We start from the raw sequence: 17,189 nt of genomic DNA on the forward strand, positions 1-17,189 counted from the left end.
TTTATCTTATCAACATAGTTTTTATTCCATACTGAAAATTTGATCTCTCTAGTCTTTAACACTTTTATCTCCTGGAAGAAACATCTTCTGAAAGGCCAAGGCTGTGGGTTTGTTTGCTGTTAATGGTGTTAGGAACTGCTGACTCATAGCAATAGTTGAAGTATGTGTTTCATTACATCCCTGGAGAAGAATCTTCCTTTCTTTCTTTTTTTTTTTTTTTTTTTTTTTTTTTTTAAATCTTAGTTTCATTGGCCCATTTTCTGAATTTCATTGTGGTCCCTTCTCTCCACCTTTCAGCCTTGCTTGTCAATCAAAATTAACATTGTATAGTGCATTTACTGTGGTCTTCCTAGAAACCAAAGAAGGCAACAGAGCCTCATTTTCCAGCAGCTGTTTTCTGTTTAAAAGTCTCTGCACTGTGTAACCACAGGCAACTATTCAATATGTTAAAAAGCAGATTCATTACACACACTGTTGAGGATAAGATAAAATGCTTCTCTTGACCTTTGGGAAATATTAACAATCCAATGCAAAGCCTTTTTTGACATAAATGTGGCTAAATGGTTCCTGAAATAAAAACTTGGAAGCCATTTGAGGGTGTTGAGATTGTAAATTCATTAGCAAAGTAAAGCCAAATTAGGTTGAGGCCTTTGTGTATGAAGAACAGTATCTAGATAAATGAGAGCAGAAGTGACTCCACAATTTCTGTACATTGGGAGAAAAGCTCCCCAGCAGAATAGTACTGATTTTGAGAGCACAAGGAAAGAGAAGAAAAGCAGTGATGGTGGGTTGCATTTAGCCTCGGCCCTATCTTCATCCCTCTGAGGGCCTTTTCTGGATTACTCAGACTTGAGGGTACAATATCCTTCCCTCTTTTTTTTTTTTAAACTTTATTTATTTTTATCAGGAGGGCAGATCAGATTTATGTAGAGAAGTAGAGACAAGAGAGAATGATCTTCCATCTACTTGTTCACTTCTCAAATGGCCGCAACAGCCAGAGCTGAGCCAGGCTGAAGCCAGGAGTCAGGAGCTTCTTCCAGGTCTCCCACATGAGCATAACGTCCCAAGGCTTTGGGCCATCCTCAGCTGCTTTTCCAGGTCACAAACAGGTGTACCTTTCACTCTTTGGTGACCTTTATCTGCCTTCCTAACTTTCATCCATTTGCTGCTGTCTAACTCTGTTTTCCAGCTCCTAGTTAAATGATGGCTTTTGTACCTTTGGAGCTTGTGTTCCCACTGATTACAGTCCAGGCCCAGGAAGTAAAAGAAGGCCAAGCCTAAGAGCTGTGTCTTACGGGACAGCTACATGATTAAGGCAGAGCAGTTGATGGGAAGGGAGGAAGGCTGGCCAAAGGAGATTGAGAAAGTGCTAAAGAAAGCATTGTGATGTTTTCAGCATTACAGACCTGGGTTAATTTTTTTTAGTCAAAACTGTGGACTCAGAGAGGAAGTTTTTCATTTTGAGGATTGTAAGTAAAAAGTTAAAGTGAACTATTTGATGTAATAGTTTCAGGATTGACTGTGTATTGTGATACGTGCTTATGCAAATAAATTTGCCAAACTTCCCCCTCTTTATTATGAGAAATTTGAGACATTCAGAGAATTGTACAGCATTCTACCATATATCTACTATCTAGATTATACTGTTGCTAATCTTTGCTATGTTTGTTTTATTACTTAATCTGTCAGTTTTATTTTTTAAGCAGTTTTATTGAAGTATAATGTACATGGCCCTAAAATCCATTTACCTTGAAGTGTACTGTTTTGTGAGTTTTGATAAATTCTCAGTTCCATTTTTTAAAACATTTTTGTCATCTAGAAAATTTAGTTGTCATTCTCCAAGCACAGCCTCAAGTAACTACTTATCTTCTGGCTCTATAGTTTTTTTTTTTTAGCAATTGCATATAAATGGAATCCTATAACATATAGTCTTGCTGTCTGGTCCTTGTGTGTGGGGTTCATCCATGTTATATCAGTGGCTCATTCCATTAATTGGGAATGATGATTTTCCATTGTATGGCTATTCTGTATTTTTTTAATCCATTCATTTACCAGTTGATGAGCATTTGGTTGTTTCCAGTTAGCTATAGGAAATAATTAGTTATGACCATTTATACTAAGGGCTTAAAGTGGACATATGTTTTCTTTTTGTATGGAAATTTAGGAGGGGGATTGCTGGGTCATAGGATCAGTGCAGATTTAACAGTATATGAAATTGCCAGGTTGAGCAGGTGTTGGATCATAGGATAAATCATCAGTTGGGATACCAACATCCTATTTTGGAGTTCTGCTTTGAGTCCTGGCTACTGTGCTTTGCATCTGGCTAATGCATCCTGGGAGGCCTCAGATGGGAGCTCAAGTGCCTAATCCCTGCCACCCACATGGTAGGCATGGATGTAGGTCAGGCTACTAGCTTCAGCCTGGCCCTGTACTGGATTTTACAGACATTAAAGAGGTAGCCAGCTAGTGAAAGTTTTGTGTTTCACTCCTTTTAAAGTAGGTGGAAATTAATAAATTGAAAAATGCAAAAAAATGAAGTAATGTAAACTGTTTTCCAAGGTTATTTTATTGTTTTACATTCTTATCAGCACTGCTCAAGATTCCAGTTTCTCATACTATCAAAAATATTTTTAAAAGGGGAGGGGTTCCAGTTTCCCTACGTCCGTGCTAACACTTGGTATTTTCTGTCTTTGGGATGTTGTGGTTTTATTTTGCATTTCTCTAGTTTTGCTATTAGTAAATGGGCTTATTTGCTTTTCATACATTTTTGTGTGTATGGTGAAATGTTTATATATTTTGTGCATGAAAAACTTGTATTATTTATTTACTTATTTTAATTAATTTATTTTTAATCTTCTATCTCCAGGTGGAGCATACCATGTGGGTACTGGTTCAAATCCCAGCTGCTCCACTTCCCTTACAGCTTCTTACTTGTCGCCTGAGAGAGCAATAGAGGATGGCCCAAGGCCTTGGAACCTTGCATGCACGTGGAATGCCTAGAAGAAGCTCCTGACTCTTGGGTTTGGATCGGCTTAGCTCTGGTGTTTGCAGCCATTTGGGGAGTGAACCAGCAGGTGGAAGATCTTTTCTCTGTTTCTCCTATCTGTAAGTCTACCTTGACAATAAAAATAAATCTAAATTTTTATTGGAAAGGCAGATTTACAGAGAGAGGGAAAGAAAGAGGGAAAGATCTTCCGTCCACTGGTTCATTCCCCAAGTGCCGCAGTGGCTGAGCTGAACCGATATGAAGCCAGGAGCTAGCAGGTTCTTCCACTTGGGCATAGGATCCCAAAGCTATGGGCCATCCTCTGCTATTCTCCCAGGCCACAAGCAGGGAACTGGATGGGAAAGCAGCCGGAACTGGCACCACCATGGGATCCTGGAATTTGCAAAGTGAGGACTTAACCATTGAGTTATCTTGCCAGGTCCAATCTTAAGCAGCATCTTAATTACCCTTTTAAGGTTTATTCTTTCAGTGTCATAGCTAAGAAGTCTTTGCTAACTCAAAGTTGAAGATTGTCTTCTACATTTTTTTTCCTATACAAAGGTTTATACTTTAAAGTTTTTAATATAGATTTGTGAGCTGTTTCGGCTTTTGTATGACATTAGGGTCTGTATTCTGTTTTGCTTGTTATAAATAACTCTTCAGTTATCCCAGGACCATTTGTTGAGAAAACTTCTTTGTTGAATCTTTTTGAAAATTCATCACAAGTGTATGCATTACTTTGGAGCTTCTGTTTCGCCCCTTGAACTGTAATCTGTAAGCCAGTGTCCTCACTGTTGTGATAACTGTAGCTGGTCCAGGATTGGAGTCTGGATATTTATAACATTCACAGGCTATACAAAATTGTCAACCTGAAAATAAGCATGCTGTGTAGGTTTCCTGACTTTCTAGTCCTATCTTCCTGGGCTTTATACAGTATTTACCTGCCCTGCTTTGTAAAGTAAGGGTTCTGGGCCTCAAGGCTTTGGGTTGTCCTTGACTGCTTTCCCAGGCTACAAGCAGGGAGCTGGATGAGAAGAGGGGTTGCTGGGGTTAGAACTGGTAGCCATATGGGATCCTGACATGTGCAAGGTGAGGACTTTAGCTGATAGCTACCACACAGGTCCCTTCTTTGGGAATTTTTTATAAAACTTTTTTTTCTAGTTATACAGACAAATTTACTTTTTTCAATCTTGATTTTTTGTTTCTTATTTTGCGGCACTGGGTAAGACTTGCATAAAATGTTGAATGAAAGGATTAGAGTGTATGTCCTGCCATTTTCCATCTTAACAGCATCTATGCTATTGGAAATGATATTTTCTTGCAGATGCTTAGGCTAGATTCATACAGTTGATTTTTCTTCATCATTTGAAAATTATGTTTGATAAATACTGAATTTTGTTAAATGGATTTTCTTCATCTATTTAAATTGTCTTTTTACATCCCTCTCCCCTTTATTTTTTGTTCATTTAGTACATTATATTTAGGAGTTTTTTTTTTTTTTCAATCAGCTTTGCATTCCTGGGATAAATATTATCTCATTGTATTATCTTTTAAAGGTTTTGTATATTCACATAGTTGACAAGGATGCACACCCCTGAGGACCACTGATTAGGGTGGGGAGGGTCGAGGTATGGGGGAAGGTGGGTGAGACGCTTCCCTTATCTGTAATGGTAGGGGAGCACACTCCAGCTCTCAGACCATATCAACACCCAGGGATGGGGATGTCTACTTAATGTCATCTTATAAACCCCAGTGTGGATAAGTATGTTCTTTGGGTATTGCTTGAGTGGTTTTGATTTCGTTGCTCCCAGGTTGAGAAAATCTTCCCAAAATCCATTGAGCTGACAGATTCCACCTTAGGGCACCTACTCACCCAGACTGTTGCTGCCAAAACTGACACAAAAGAGTTGTCCAACCCATTCTGTTCTCCACTCTCCATGTCCTGACTTGGTGCTTGACATCCTCTGCTGGGCTAAATGAGCTTGCTGTCTTGTCCCCCTTATGTACTTAGGCATTCCGTCTGCTGCATGAACTTCAGCAGTTGAGCCTTGGGCCTGACACATGCATTCCAAGGTTGGACCACTAGTCTCTGTGATCTTTTTTGTGGCTGGAGCTTTAAGTCCAGTGGCCCAGTTGTGGAATCTCCCAAGAATCCTCACCTGGAGTGACCTCAGACCTCATTGTTGGATGTGCTGGCCACTACAGGGTCCGGTTCAGTCCATCCTGCACATAAGACTATGCACACACTGGTAATTGCAGTTGCCTGGTCAGTTCCATCCCCAGCCCCATGTCCTGTGCAAAGAAATGTGTGCTATGGCCTAGCTAAACCTAGGTTGCCACAGACCTGGCCCTCACACATACCAGCCGGAACTGCTGCCTAGTTGGCAGCAGTTAATTGCCCTACCAGGCTTGCCCTAGCCTTGTTTTCTGTGTGTGTCCGTATGTGCAACAGACTGGTCTGGTCTCTGCTGCATCCAGCTTGGGCTCTAGTTTATACCTATGGATGTTGCAGCTTAGTGCAGGCCACCACACCCGCAATGCAGTCCCTATGTATGCCGATGGGTGCTGCCAGCTTGTACAACCTGGTCCATCCCCAGTCCTGGCTCTCATGCTCACCAGTGGGAGCTGCAGCCCAGTAGAGGAGTGTCCATAGTTTTTTCTTTCTCTTGTGATTCTGATTTGACATTTTGATTCTTTGAGAGTATTTAATTTTCATATATTGCTAGAAGAAAGGTGTTATTGATAGGAACAGAGAAGATCTGAGGGATGCTGGAGTCCGGCATTCTGCTTGTGTACTCTGTGGAGGTTTGTGTGTATGTATGTGTTTCATCAGTGAGTTCAGATGACCTTTCTGCTTAGGTGTACAGTTCCTCCTGTTAGTACTGACAGAAGTGGTAGGTTTTGAACAAGGTAAGAAGTGATCCTGGCGGTATTTAAGGGCTCTGTAAGTGTTTGTCTGTTACTATTAATGTTACATTGGTTCATTGGGAAGATCATCCAGAGAGTAACTGAGTAGAGGGGTCTACACAATAAGCAGACATACCCATTAAGATCCCTTCTGGGGCCTGCGCCGTGGAATATCAGACTAAGCCTTTGCCTGCAGCACCAACATCCCACATGGGTGCTAGTTTGAGTCCCAGCCACTCCACTTCTGATCTAGCTTCCTGTTTATGCCCTGGGATCGCACAAGATGGATCCCATTTTGAAGCTTCTGGCTTCAAAATGATCCAGTTCTGGCTGTTAGTCATTTGGGGAATGACCTGACAGATAGAGATGCCCTTCATCTCCAGGTGATAGTGAGTCCTTTCTGAGGGAGTGGAGGATAAAGAGTTGGGGAAGAGGCCTAGGGTTATGTGTGAGGAATATGGGAATGTGGTGCTGCCCTGAGGAGGAACAGTGGGCATTCTACTGGTGTACTCTGAGATGCCACCCTGAGGATTATAAGTTGCAGATTGTCCCATTGTTATAAAGCATGAGGGTGTGTTTTGGATTTGGCATTGGGGAGTTCTTTTAAAAAAATTTTTTTTTTAAATTTATTTATTTTAAAGAGTTAGAAAAAGAGTAACTAGCAGAATGCCAGGTAGTGGCATCCCATAAATGCACTATTTTGTGTTTCTACTGCTCTGCTTCTGATCCAGCTCCCTGCTAATGGCCTTGGAAGGCAGTGGAGGATGACCCAAGTCCTTACCCCTGCACAGCTGTGTAGGAGACCCAAAGAAGCTTCTGGCTCCAGCTTTGAACTTGCCCAGTGCTGGGCCTGACAGCCATTTGGGGAATGTACCGTCTGATAAAAGATCTCTCTCTTACTTTCTCCTCCCCCAACCCTGTAATTCTGAGTTTCAAAGAAAATAAATTAAAAAAAAAAAGTTTATGGGGCCAACAAGGTGGCATGGCAAGACAGGTCCTTTGCCGTCACACTGACATCCCATATGGGTACCAAACAAGTCCCAGCTATCTGTCTTTCAATCCAGCTCCTTTCTAATGGCCTGGAAAAGCAACAGAAGATGGCCCAACTGTTTGGGCCCTTGCATCCATATGGGAGACCCCAAAGAAGCTTTTGGCTCCTGACTTTGAATCGACTCAGCTTCAACCGTTGCTGCCACTTGGGGAATGATTCAGCAGGTAGATCTCTCTCTCTCAGTCTGTCCTTCTCTTTCTGTAACTCTTGACTTTCAAGTAAAATAAATAAATCTTTAAAAAGAAAGCTTACAGGAAGAGTCTACATTTTCCTGGTGTAATTCTTTGGTCTCTGCAAGCAAGTACTGTTGCCATATGTCTGCTGCCTAACATGGAAGGGAAGTGGGAACTCATGCCCCAAGTTATGTTAGCTACCATCAGTCCTTGATTTTCTCAGATGTATTTGGGTATAGGGCACCAAATGCTTTTTTCTTTTTTTTTTTCCTTTTTCTTTCCTTTGTTTTTAAAATTTTTATTTTATATTAGTTTAACAAAAGACAGATTTATAGAGAGGAGAAACTGAGAGACTTTTATCTGCTGGTTCAGCCCCCAAATGGCTACAATGTCCAGAGCTGCGCCAATCTGAAACCAGGAGCAAACCAGGAGCTTTCTCTGGATCTCCCACTTCAGAAAATGGGCCTACGCACCTGAGTCATCCCCTGTTGCTTTCCTAGGCCAAAGCAGGGATTGGAAGTGAGCAGCTGGGTCTCATGGCTCCTGGCATCCATATGGGATCTTGCGCTGGTAGATTAAAAAATCAACCTAGTAAGCCACTGTGTTGCCCCCACCAAGTGTTATTGACAGTAACTTGTTTGGTAGGGGGGGTACCTGTATCTTTTTTGGAGTGTCTTGAGCTCTGTGGGTAGGAGATCACATATTGATTGCTGGGTATCTTTCCCTCTACTTATCTGTGAACCATCACCATCTTACAGGCTCTTAGTAGCAGCTGTTTAAGGACACAGTGACAGAGGACCAAATTTCAGTGTGTTTTCTTGGCTCCTTAGTTTAAGTATGCGTCTTGTTTCTCCTTGATTCAGTAGCACCTTCATGCCTTGCTGTCCTCTCTCTGGGATGCCTGATGTAGGCCTCCAAACATACCTTGTGTGATCCCACCCTAATATCAACAGTTGATGCACTTAGTTTTGTAAGTAGCCTGCTTCCCAGTGAAGATATGACTATAATATGTAGATGCTGTCTTACTGGTTCTTTTTTTTTTAAGATGTGTTTATTTACTGATTTGAAAGTCTGAGTAAGAGAGAGTACACATGGGCCTGGCACGATAGCATAGTGGTTAAAGTCCTCCTCGCCTTGCACCAGGATCCCATATGGGTGCCAGTTCTAATCCTGGCAGTCCTGCTTCCTATCCAGCTCCCTGCTTGTGGCCTGGAAAAGCAGTTGAGGACGGCCTCAAAAAACCCTTGGGACCCTGCACCTATGTGGGAGAGCTGGAAGAGTTCCTGGCTCCTGGCTTCGGATTGGCTCTGCTCCAACTGTTGTGGTCACTTGGGGAGTGAACCATCGAACAGAAGATCTTCCTCTCTGTCTCTCCTCTGTGTATATCTGTCTTTCCAATAAAATAAATAAATCTTTAAAAGAAAAAGAATATACACACACACAATCTTCCATCCCCAAATGGCTGTAGCCTCCCCAGACCAGACCTGGGCGACACCAAGAGGCAGAAACTGTCCAGGTCTCCCATGTGGATTGCAGTTCTGCTGCCTTCCCATGAACATTAACAGGAGGCTGGATGGGGACGTAAAGCAGCTGGTACTAAAGCTGGCATTCCAGTGTGGAATACTGGTGTTGCAAGCTGTGGTTTAACCTGTTGAGCCATAATGCTGGCGCCCACAATGTGCTTCATTGGAAGATGAACTTCTTTCTATTTCAAGTATACATAGTAGTATACTTTGCATGCAACTGTCATGTGATTTACCTGGGTTCATTTTTACTGAACATTTAGGTTATTGCCATTCTGCTATTGGGAATAACCTTCAGTGCACATGCCTTCAGTCATTTGCTCAGGAGGAATTTGTAGAATTAAGATTGTTAGCTTCTCAGGCTCTTTGGTGCCTACAGTCATGTGCGTTAAAGGTCCCTTAGCTGCCCACAAACTTTTAAATTGTATGCACAGGTAGGGCCTGTTGGCTGTAGGGATTCAGAGATTTTAAAGACGTTTTTTATTTGTTTTGTTTTTGTGGAATTTATATAAAGAGGTTCTGGCCTGACAGTGTTCTGCAAGTAGCAGACCTAAAGAAACTATAGGTGTGCTTCCTTGTGCCTTCAAGAGCAACCTGAGAAAATATAAAAGGGTACTTCAAAAAGTTTGTGTAAAAATTAGATTAGTGGTTCATTTTGTTACAAAAAGTGTTAGAAAACCGACCATAAAGAAGTCAAAAAAATTAGTGGAAATTACATATTATGCAAAACCATGAATGGATTTCAAAATTTTTGCAGCAAAGCTAATTTATCTTTTAGTTTCATTTTTACAAGAACTTTTTGAAATTCCCTTGTGTATCACATTGGGAAACCCACAGTTCTTTTGTTTATGTTGGATGCCACATTTTTGTTTATTACAAAAGGAGTAACTTTGAAATTTCAAATGAAACTGATTTTGTTGAAAGGCTATTAATGAAATGAGAGAGAAAATCAAGAGATCTGTAAAATCTTAAATTTGATAAGATTATGGACTTGAAAAACAAAAACAGAATCAGAAGGAAGAATTTGAAAATCAAACCTGGGCCTGACATAGACATGAATGTATGCATTTCTCAAAAATGTGGAGTACTCTCAAAGAAACTACAGTTATAATTTGATTTTTTTCTTCTTCATTTTAGGTATCTCATTCAGTTGCTAAACTTATATTAGTTAATTTCCACTGGCAAGTCTCAGAGATTTTGGACAGGTAAGGCATTTGGGAGAGGGGAGATGACATTGCCTGTAGCTCTCCTCTCTGCCCTTGCACCCAGTGGTGATTATTGTTTATGTTTTGGAGCATAGTTTTCCAATAAGCCTATTACAGTTTTTGAGCCCTGGATTTGTATTGTACATCCTTAATATATTGTGAACATTTTCCGACTTCTGCAGCATATTCTTCCCCAGCTTTAATGCTACCTTAGTAGTTTGTCTTATTAGATGTTCCTGATTTTTTTTTTCCAAACTTTTGTTGGGCAGTGAAGTTACTTCCAATTTTATGATCTAATCAGTGCCCTTGTACTTAGCACTTGCCAACGTCTTGTTATTTCTCTTGGATTTATCATATGAGTAGTGCATCATAATCCAGGGCATAGTTCCTTCAGAGATCTGCTGCTGTGTGGCATTCATCACATCTGTGAGCAGGACATTAGAGTGTTGTTTCTGCCTCCTCCACAACAGAGCTCTTTAGGCGCAGCCGTAAAGTGTCAGGGTGTCTTGGATGTTGTTGGGAAGAGGGTTCCTTTCTCCCGCATTCACCCTCAAAGTCATATTGCTTCTGTTAAGCTTAGTGTTTCTTGTCTTCTGAACTGTGGCCACTTTGGGATAATTCTTGCTCTGAAGTGCAATTTAGGATATTTGGTAGTGTCTTGGACTCTGCCTGCTGCGTATCTGTAGCAGTGGCATGTGTAAGTCCTTATTTAGTTGGGCGCAGCATGGTAGCCTAATGGCTAAAATCCTTGCCTTGAATGTGCCAGGATTCCATATGGGCGCCAGTACTAATCCCGGCAGTCCCAGTCCCCATCCACCTCTCTGCTTGTGGCCTGAAAAAGCAGTCGAGGATGACCCAAAGCCTTGGGACCCTGCACCTGCATGGGAGACCTGGAAGAAACTCCTGGCTCCTGGCTTCAGATTGGCTCAGCTCCAGCCATTGAGGCCACTTCAGGAGTGAACCATCAGATGGAAGATCTTCCTCTCTGTCCCTGATCCTTTCTGTGTGTCTTACTTTCCAATAAAAATAAATTGTTAAAAAAAAATCATTGATAGTCAAGAATATCTTCAGACATTATCCAATTACCTCTTGGGAGCCAAACTCATCTATGTGGAAAACACTAGTAACTCCAGCTTCCTTTCTCTTTATGGTGTGATTCCACTTGTGTATCTCCAGAGGAAGACCATGCCTTTTCTTCTCTGGGCAAAACACAACAAAGGTGGCCATACATGCCAGAGTAGCTCAGCACTTCGACAAGGAGCAGCGGCCTGACTGTCCAATTGCATTCTTGTGCTATACTCAGAAACTGGAGTGTAATTCTTTTTTCTTTTCTTTTTCTTTTCTTTTTTTAAGATTTATTTTTATTGGAAAGGCAAATTTACAGAGAAAAGGAGAGACAGAAACACCTTCCATCCACTGGTTCACTCTCCTAGTGACAAAACAACCATAGCTGAGCCGCTCCAGAGCCAGGAGCTTTGCGCCTCCTGTGGTTCTCCCACACGGGTGCAGGGTACCAAGGCTTTGGGCCATCTTCCCCTGTTTTCCAGGCAGCATGCAGGGAGCTGGATGGGAAGTGGAGCAGCTGGGACATGAACTGGTGCCCATGTGGGATCCTACTGCATTTAAGGAAGGTGAGGATTTAGCCACTGAACCATCGAGCCAGGTCCTGGAATGTAACTCTAATCTCCACCCAGATTCTAGCATAAAGATTTGAACAGTTAATGATATTTAGAATACTGGAGCAGGAACTGGAATGAAATGGATCTTTTCAATTAGAATAGTTAAAACATTCCAGATAAATCACTTAGATGAGACAGATTTTGGCTTTTTAAAAATACATGTATGTATTTGGAAGTCAGAGTTAGAGGGCGAGAGTACACCCACATTGGTTCACCCCTCAGGTGGCTGCAGTGGCCAGGGTTCGACCAGGCCGGAACCAGGAGCTTCTTCCAAATCCCTCATGTGAGTAGCAAGGACTCAGGCACTTCAGAAGGGTGCTAGATCAGAGATGGAATAGCTGAGACATGAGCAGGTATCCATGTAGAATGCCAGCATCGCAGGTGACCTCAGATTTGCTGCTACATCATAATAGTGGCCCCAAGACATAATTCCTTTTTGTTTCAAATCCTCCTGTTTTGAAAATGTGATTACCTTGGCTTTGTGTGGTACTTTTATTTACTTTCTTCTTTATTCTTTTGAAAGGGAAACACCTTCCATCTTCAAATTCACTCCTTGAATGCCTACAGCTAGAGCTGAGCCAGACTAAAGCCAGGAGTCCAGAATTCAGTTGAAGTCTCCCATGTGGATGGTAGGGGCCTCGTTCATGAGCCAGCTCTTGCTGCCTCGCAGAATGCCTGTAGCAGTTAGAGTTAGGGCTTAAAGGCACTTGGACTTGGGGTATAGATAGCCCAAGCAATGACCCAGTCATCGTGCCAAATGCTTGCCCTTGTTTTTAGTTTTTAATGTATTTATGCCACAACTTATTTCATAATGGAATTAAGTTTTTATTCTGAGAAAGCATGTTTTTTAAAATTATTCATAACATTGTATTATGTGACACAGTTCCATAGGTACTGGGATTCCTCCCACCCCTCCCATAACCCTTCCCCCATGGTGGTTTCCTCCACCTTGCTGCGTAACCACAGTTCAAGTTCAGTTGAGATTCCTTCATTGTAAGCATATACCAAGCGTAGAGTCCATCATCTTATCGTCCAGATAAGTTCGACGATTTCTTAGGGAGACCTTCTCTGGTCTGAAGGCAGAGCCAACAGAGTAAAATCCCGAGCATGTATTTTTTTCTTAAAGAGATTTATTTTTTGAAAGAATTAGAGCAGGAGAGACAAAGATAAAAAAGATCCCATCCAATCTTAACCAATCTTAATGACCATAGTAGCTGCAGCTGGGCTGTTCCGGCGCCAGGGTTCTCTTCAGGTTTCCCACATGGGTCCAGGGATGCAAGTACTTGGGCCATCTCCCACTGCATTCTTGGGCACCGTAGCAGAGAGCTGGATCAGAAGTGGCATAGCCTTGAACTGAACTGCCGTCCGTATGGGATACTGGTGCTGCAGGCAGCAGTTTACCCAGCAGAACACCATAATGCTGGCTCCAAGATCATGTATTTTCTTTTAAGTGTATGTGTATGTCAGCTTTAAGGAATAATAAGCACTCTAGTGTCCTCAAATAAGACACCCTCAGCTTTACTCCGAGGCCTCTGATGACAATCCTTTCCTGGCTGCCTCCTGTTCTTCATTCTCTAAGGCAACTGGTGTCTTGAAATCAGTGTTGCTCAATTTCTTACTTACTCCTAAATTATATCTTTTATTTGTATATTTTTGGAATATGATAAACCTGGATATATGCTGTATGTGTTCTTTAGCTTTTAAAGTAACATAGTTCCATTTTGTCATTCTGTCAAAGGGTGTTTAGCCTCCTGTCAATAAAGAGTTGTGGATTTTTAGCCTTGCTACTAAAGTAATGCAGCTCTGCAAACTCGGGTAGGTGTCTTCCGGTGCCACAGAACTTTCTAGGGCTGAGTAGTGACAGTGTGTGTGCTATCTTCAACATTACTAGATAATGCCGAACTGTTTTCTAAAGTGGTCGGATCACTTCATACTTACATTAGTGTTATTTGAGTGTTCCTCCTACTCTCTGACTTAATTTTGCAATTGATAGGTATAACTAGTATTTAATCATTCTCAGTGTCCCTAGTTGTGAAGGAGATTTTTCTGTTTAATGGGTGTCTGCTACCCTCTGATGCCAGTTAACTCTTTTACCCATTTTCGTTGTTTTTTCCCCTGCATTTTTCATTTTTATTTGCTAGAAAAAGTTGCTGTTGCTGTACAGATTTGAAAAAAAATCAAAGTGTCTTTTTAAAAATGTGGAAAGTTGTTGGCAAGGGACTGCAAACTCATGGAGGAGCAGGTAGTAGGGACCATCCAGTTTCAGCTTCTGTCCCTTCCAAGAGCACCTCCCACAACCTTTCAAATCCAAATCATCACCCTTCCCAACAAAAGGGACCTTGAGGATCCCCCAGGACATGCTTCCCAGATCCTTATCTCACTCTAGCCCAGAGGAGTCTGAACACCTACCTCTCCAAACCCTCCAAAACACGTGAACCAGGAAAACCTCACAGAACTTAACCTGTCGGAGGAACAAAAAAACTGGGAGGGTGGTTAAGGGATCTTTTTCCCCACCGAGATGTTGATAGGGCTCAAGTGGGGCAGCCAAGAACCCCTGGCAGTAGGGACCAGGGGTTGTCTTAAAGTTTTCCTTTTCTGCCACTCCTAATCCTTTGCCAGTTTATATGGAATTATCTAGTTTATGACATGGCTTGAAGTTAAATGTATAGTGCGTTTTTTTGTAGTGTATTTTGAAAAATATCACCTTTTTTGACCTTTATGTGTCTTGAGAAATTCTATCCTATTCTGAAAACAGAATTGTTTCTTGGGATATTCCAGCTAAATTTTCAAAGCAGATCTAGTCCATCGTAACCATTTTTCTTACAGTGCCTTTGAACCAGGGTTATTTTTCTTAGACAAATTGAGAGCTAAAAATTGAAATGCAAATCTTACTGGTTTTTATTTATTCATTTGCGAGGCAGAGAGACAGTGTGCAATAGCCAGGACTGGATCAGCCAGCCGGAGCTAGGTGACAGGTCTCTCACATGGGCAGCAAGGATGCAACCGCTTGAGACATTCACCACTGCCTCTCCAGGTCCGAATTAACAAAAAGCTGGAGCTAAAAGCAGAACCACATGTGGCGCTTAGAGCTCCAGTATAGGACTCAGCTATGTTAGTCAGCTACTGCTGATTTTCTTGTTTATTTTTCTTTCTTTTTCTAAGGATGGTGCTTACTTAGTTGAAAAGGATGCATGCCTATGTAGACTACTGATTAGGATGGGAAGGGTCTTAGCCATCTTCTTAACCTCTAGGGAAAATACCTGCAATATACAGAAGTTTTTGTCCTGAAGGAAAAAGAAGCTTGGTTCTGTGAGGAGAGGAGATTAGACACAAATACTTTAGTGTGACCACAACAGAGTGGTCCATGCTGTTGTTCTAAGCAAAAAGATATCTTCAGCTTCTAATTCCCTGTGTTTCTGCTTTTTGTTTTGTAGATATAAGTCCAATTCTGCTCAGCTGCTTGTAGAAGCTCGAGTTCAGCCTCATCCATCAAAACATGTAAGTGTCCCCTACTCAAGTAAGACTTTCCCCAGCACTTACCTTCTGCCCTGACTTGCAGTATCGAGAACCATCTCTGCTTTGTATATGACAACAGACCCTGAAATTTTGTTCAGTATAGGGCTGAGTATTCCTCTTTTGCTAAAATCTGGCATTGTTCCTGATGGGTAGATTGTACGCCATTGTCTGGAAGGTCTGCTCCAGCTTTACCTTCTGTCTCTGCATAGTTGCTCTGACTGCTCCTATCTTCTCTGGCCAGGATCTCTAGGTTATGTCCCTGTCATTTCTGGTAGGAATGGACTTTTATTTGTTTGTTTATTTATTAAAGATTTATTTTTTAAAGATTTATTTATTTTTACTGGAAAGGCAGATATACAGAGAGGAGAAGAGACAGAGAGGAAGATGTTCCAACCAATTATTCCCTGTCCAAGTGGCTGTAACAGCTGGAGCTGAGCCAATTTAAAGCCAGGAGCAGGAGCCTCTTCCAGGTTTCCCATTTGGGTGCAGGGTCCCAAGGCTTTGAGCCTTGCTCAACTGCTTCCCCAGACCATAAGCAGAAAGCTAGATAGTAAGTGGAGCTGCGGGGATTAGAACTGGCCCTCATATGGGATCTTGGCACGTTCAAGGCGAGGACTTTAGCTGCTACGCTATTGCACCGGTCTCTGGACTTGTCTTTTTTTTTTTTTTTTTTTTTAAGATTTATTTATTTTTATTGCAAAGTCAGATATATAGAGAAAGGAGGAGAGGCAGAAATATCTTCTATCCAAGGATTCACTCGCTAAGTGACCACAATGGCCAGTGCTGTGCCGATCTGAAGCCAGGAATTCTTCCAGGTCTCCCACATGAGTGCAAGGTCCCAAGGCTTTGGACTGTCCTCGACTGCTTTCCCAGGCTACAGGCAGGGAGCTGAATGGGAAGTGGGGCTAGCAGGATTAGAACCCACACCCATATGGGATTCCAGTGCTTTCAAGGCAAGGACTTCAGCCACTAGGCCATTTGGAACATACATTCGCTCTGTATTTTTTTGAATGAGATCCATATTAGTACTGTTAGGGATGATGGGAGCTTAGGTCACTATGTGATTTCCATAGCCTAATAAAAGAAAGGTTTTCTGCAGCACCCTATATAAACGAGAGAGCACACTTCTTTTGTTCAACCATTGTGCCCATGTACTTGAGACTGACTTGCTGGTGGGCAACTCTGTGGTGTTGAGCAGGGCAGCTTGCTAACAAAGGGAACTAAAGAGCCTCCAAAAAAAGTTGGAGTAAAATGACCTCCCAGGACTTCAGCAATTAGGAAAGCCTGAGTTTTCAGCCTTGACATTGTAAACCTCTATTGAACATTTTTATTCCAATTTTCTGTGCCCTGAATCCTAGTGATATATAAGCCCAGCTTAGGTGCCACCTGTTTGATGAAGCCTTCTTGGTGTGTGCTTTGTGTTCAGTGTACTTGGGATTCAGAATCATATACCCCAACTTGATGAGGCCCTCTGTGCCCCTCCCAACTTGCAGCCTCCTTTTGGTTCATGTGCCTCTGCTTCTTCCCAGGTTCCCCCTTCCCATCCCCCTCACCATTGTGCAGTGTGTATGCAGTTTGTACGGAAGGAAAACCTGCTTTCTTTGGCCTGTCAACACCAGTTTTGCCGCAGCTGCTGGGAGCAGCACTGCTCAGTGCTTGTCAAGGATGGCGTGGGCGTGGGTGAGTCTGCCACAGAACTTCTGAACGTGGAGCATCAAGTGTTACCCTTGACTGTATCTTCCTTCTAGGCCTGATTAGGCTTATATTGTCAGACCTGGAGGTTTCCAAGCTGTAGCAGAGTCTTCCCAAATCCTCTACAAAATGAGAAAGTTGAAGACTTTTTTTGTAAATACTTATAGGTGTGCAAAGCCATGTTCTCTCCCCTTTTAAGAGAATTAGGCATTTTTAAGTTGCCTATACTATATTGCTTCTCCAAGTAGTAGCTGTGACTCAGTAATATGCAGGAGAGATTGCTATCATTTAGATAACAGCACGAATCAGATGTGATGTTCTATTTATAGGAGTATTCTATGACTTAACAATATTTGGTATTCCTTAGTGATGATCATGTACACATAATATTAAAAGTCAAAAATGAAAATTGATAAGCTTTATACAAGAATTTTTAATATTTTATGATTTAGTAATG

The 17,189-nt window shown here is 41.9% G+C and overlaps 1 protein-coding gene across 1 annotated transcript in view; it reads left to right on the forward strand.

Annotated features, from left to right (window-relative positions):
• ARIH2 (ariadne RBR E3 ubiquitin protein ligase 2) overlaps positions 1-17,189 on the forward strand; it is a 48,433-nt gene that overhangs the window by 17,700 nt on the left and 13,544 nt on the right. Inside the window, exons 3-5 of the mRNA XM_040994427.1 lie at positions 9,778-9,845; positions 14,959-15,022; positions 16,570-16,720. Of these exons, the coding sequence (XP_040850361.1) occupies positions 9,778-9,845; positions 14,959-15,022; positions 16,570-16,720 (283 nt within the window). The remainder of the gene's footprint in view (positions 1-9,777; positions 9,846-14,958; positions 15,023-16,569; positions 16,721-17,189) is intronic.

Source organism: Ochotona curzoniae, unplaced genomic scaffold, assembly GCF_017591425.1.
Source record: "Ochotona curzoniae isolate NIBS_2020 unplaced genomic scaffold, NIBS_Ocur_1.0 contig_908, whole genome shotgun sequence".
NCBI lineage: Eukaryota > Metazoa > Chordata > Mammalia > Lagomorpha > Ochotonidae > Ochotona > Ochotona curzoniae.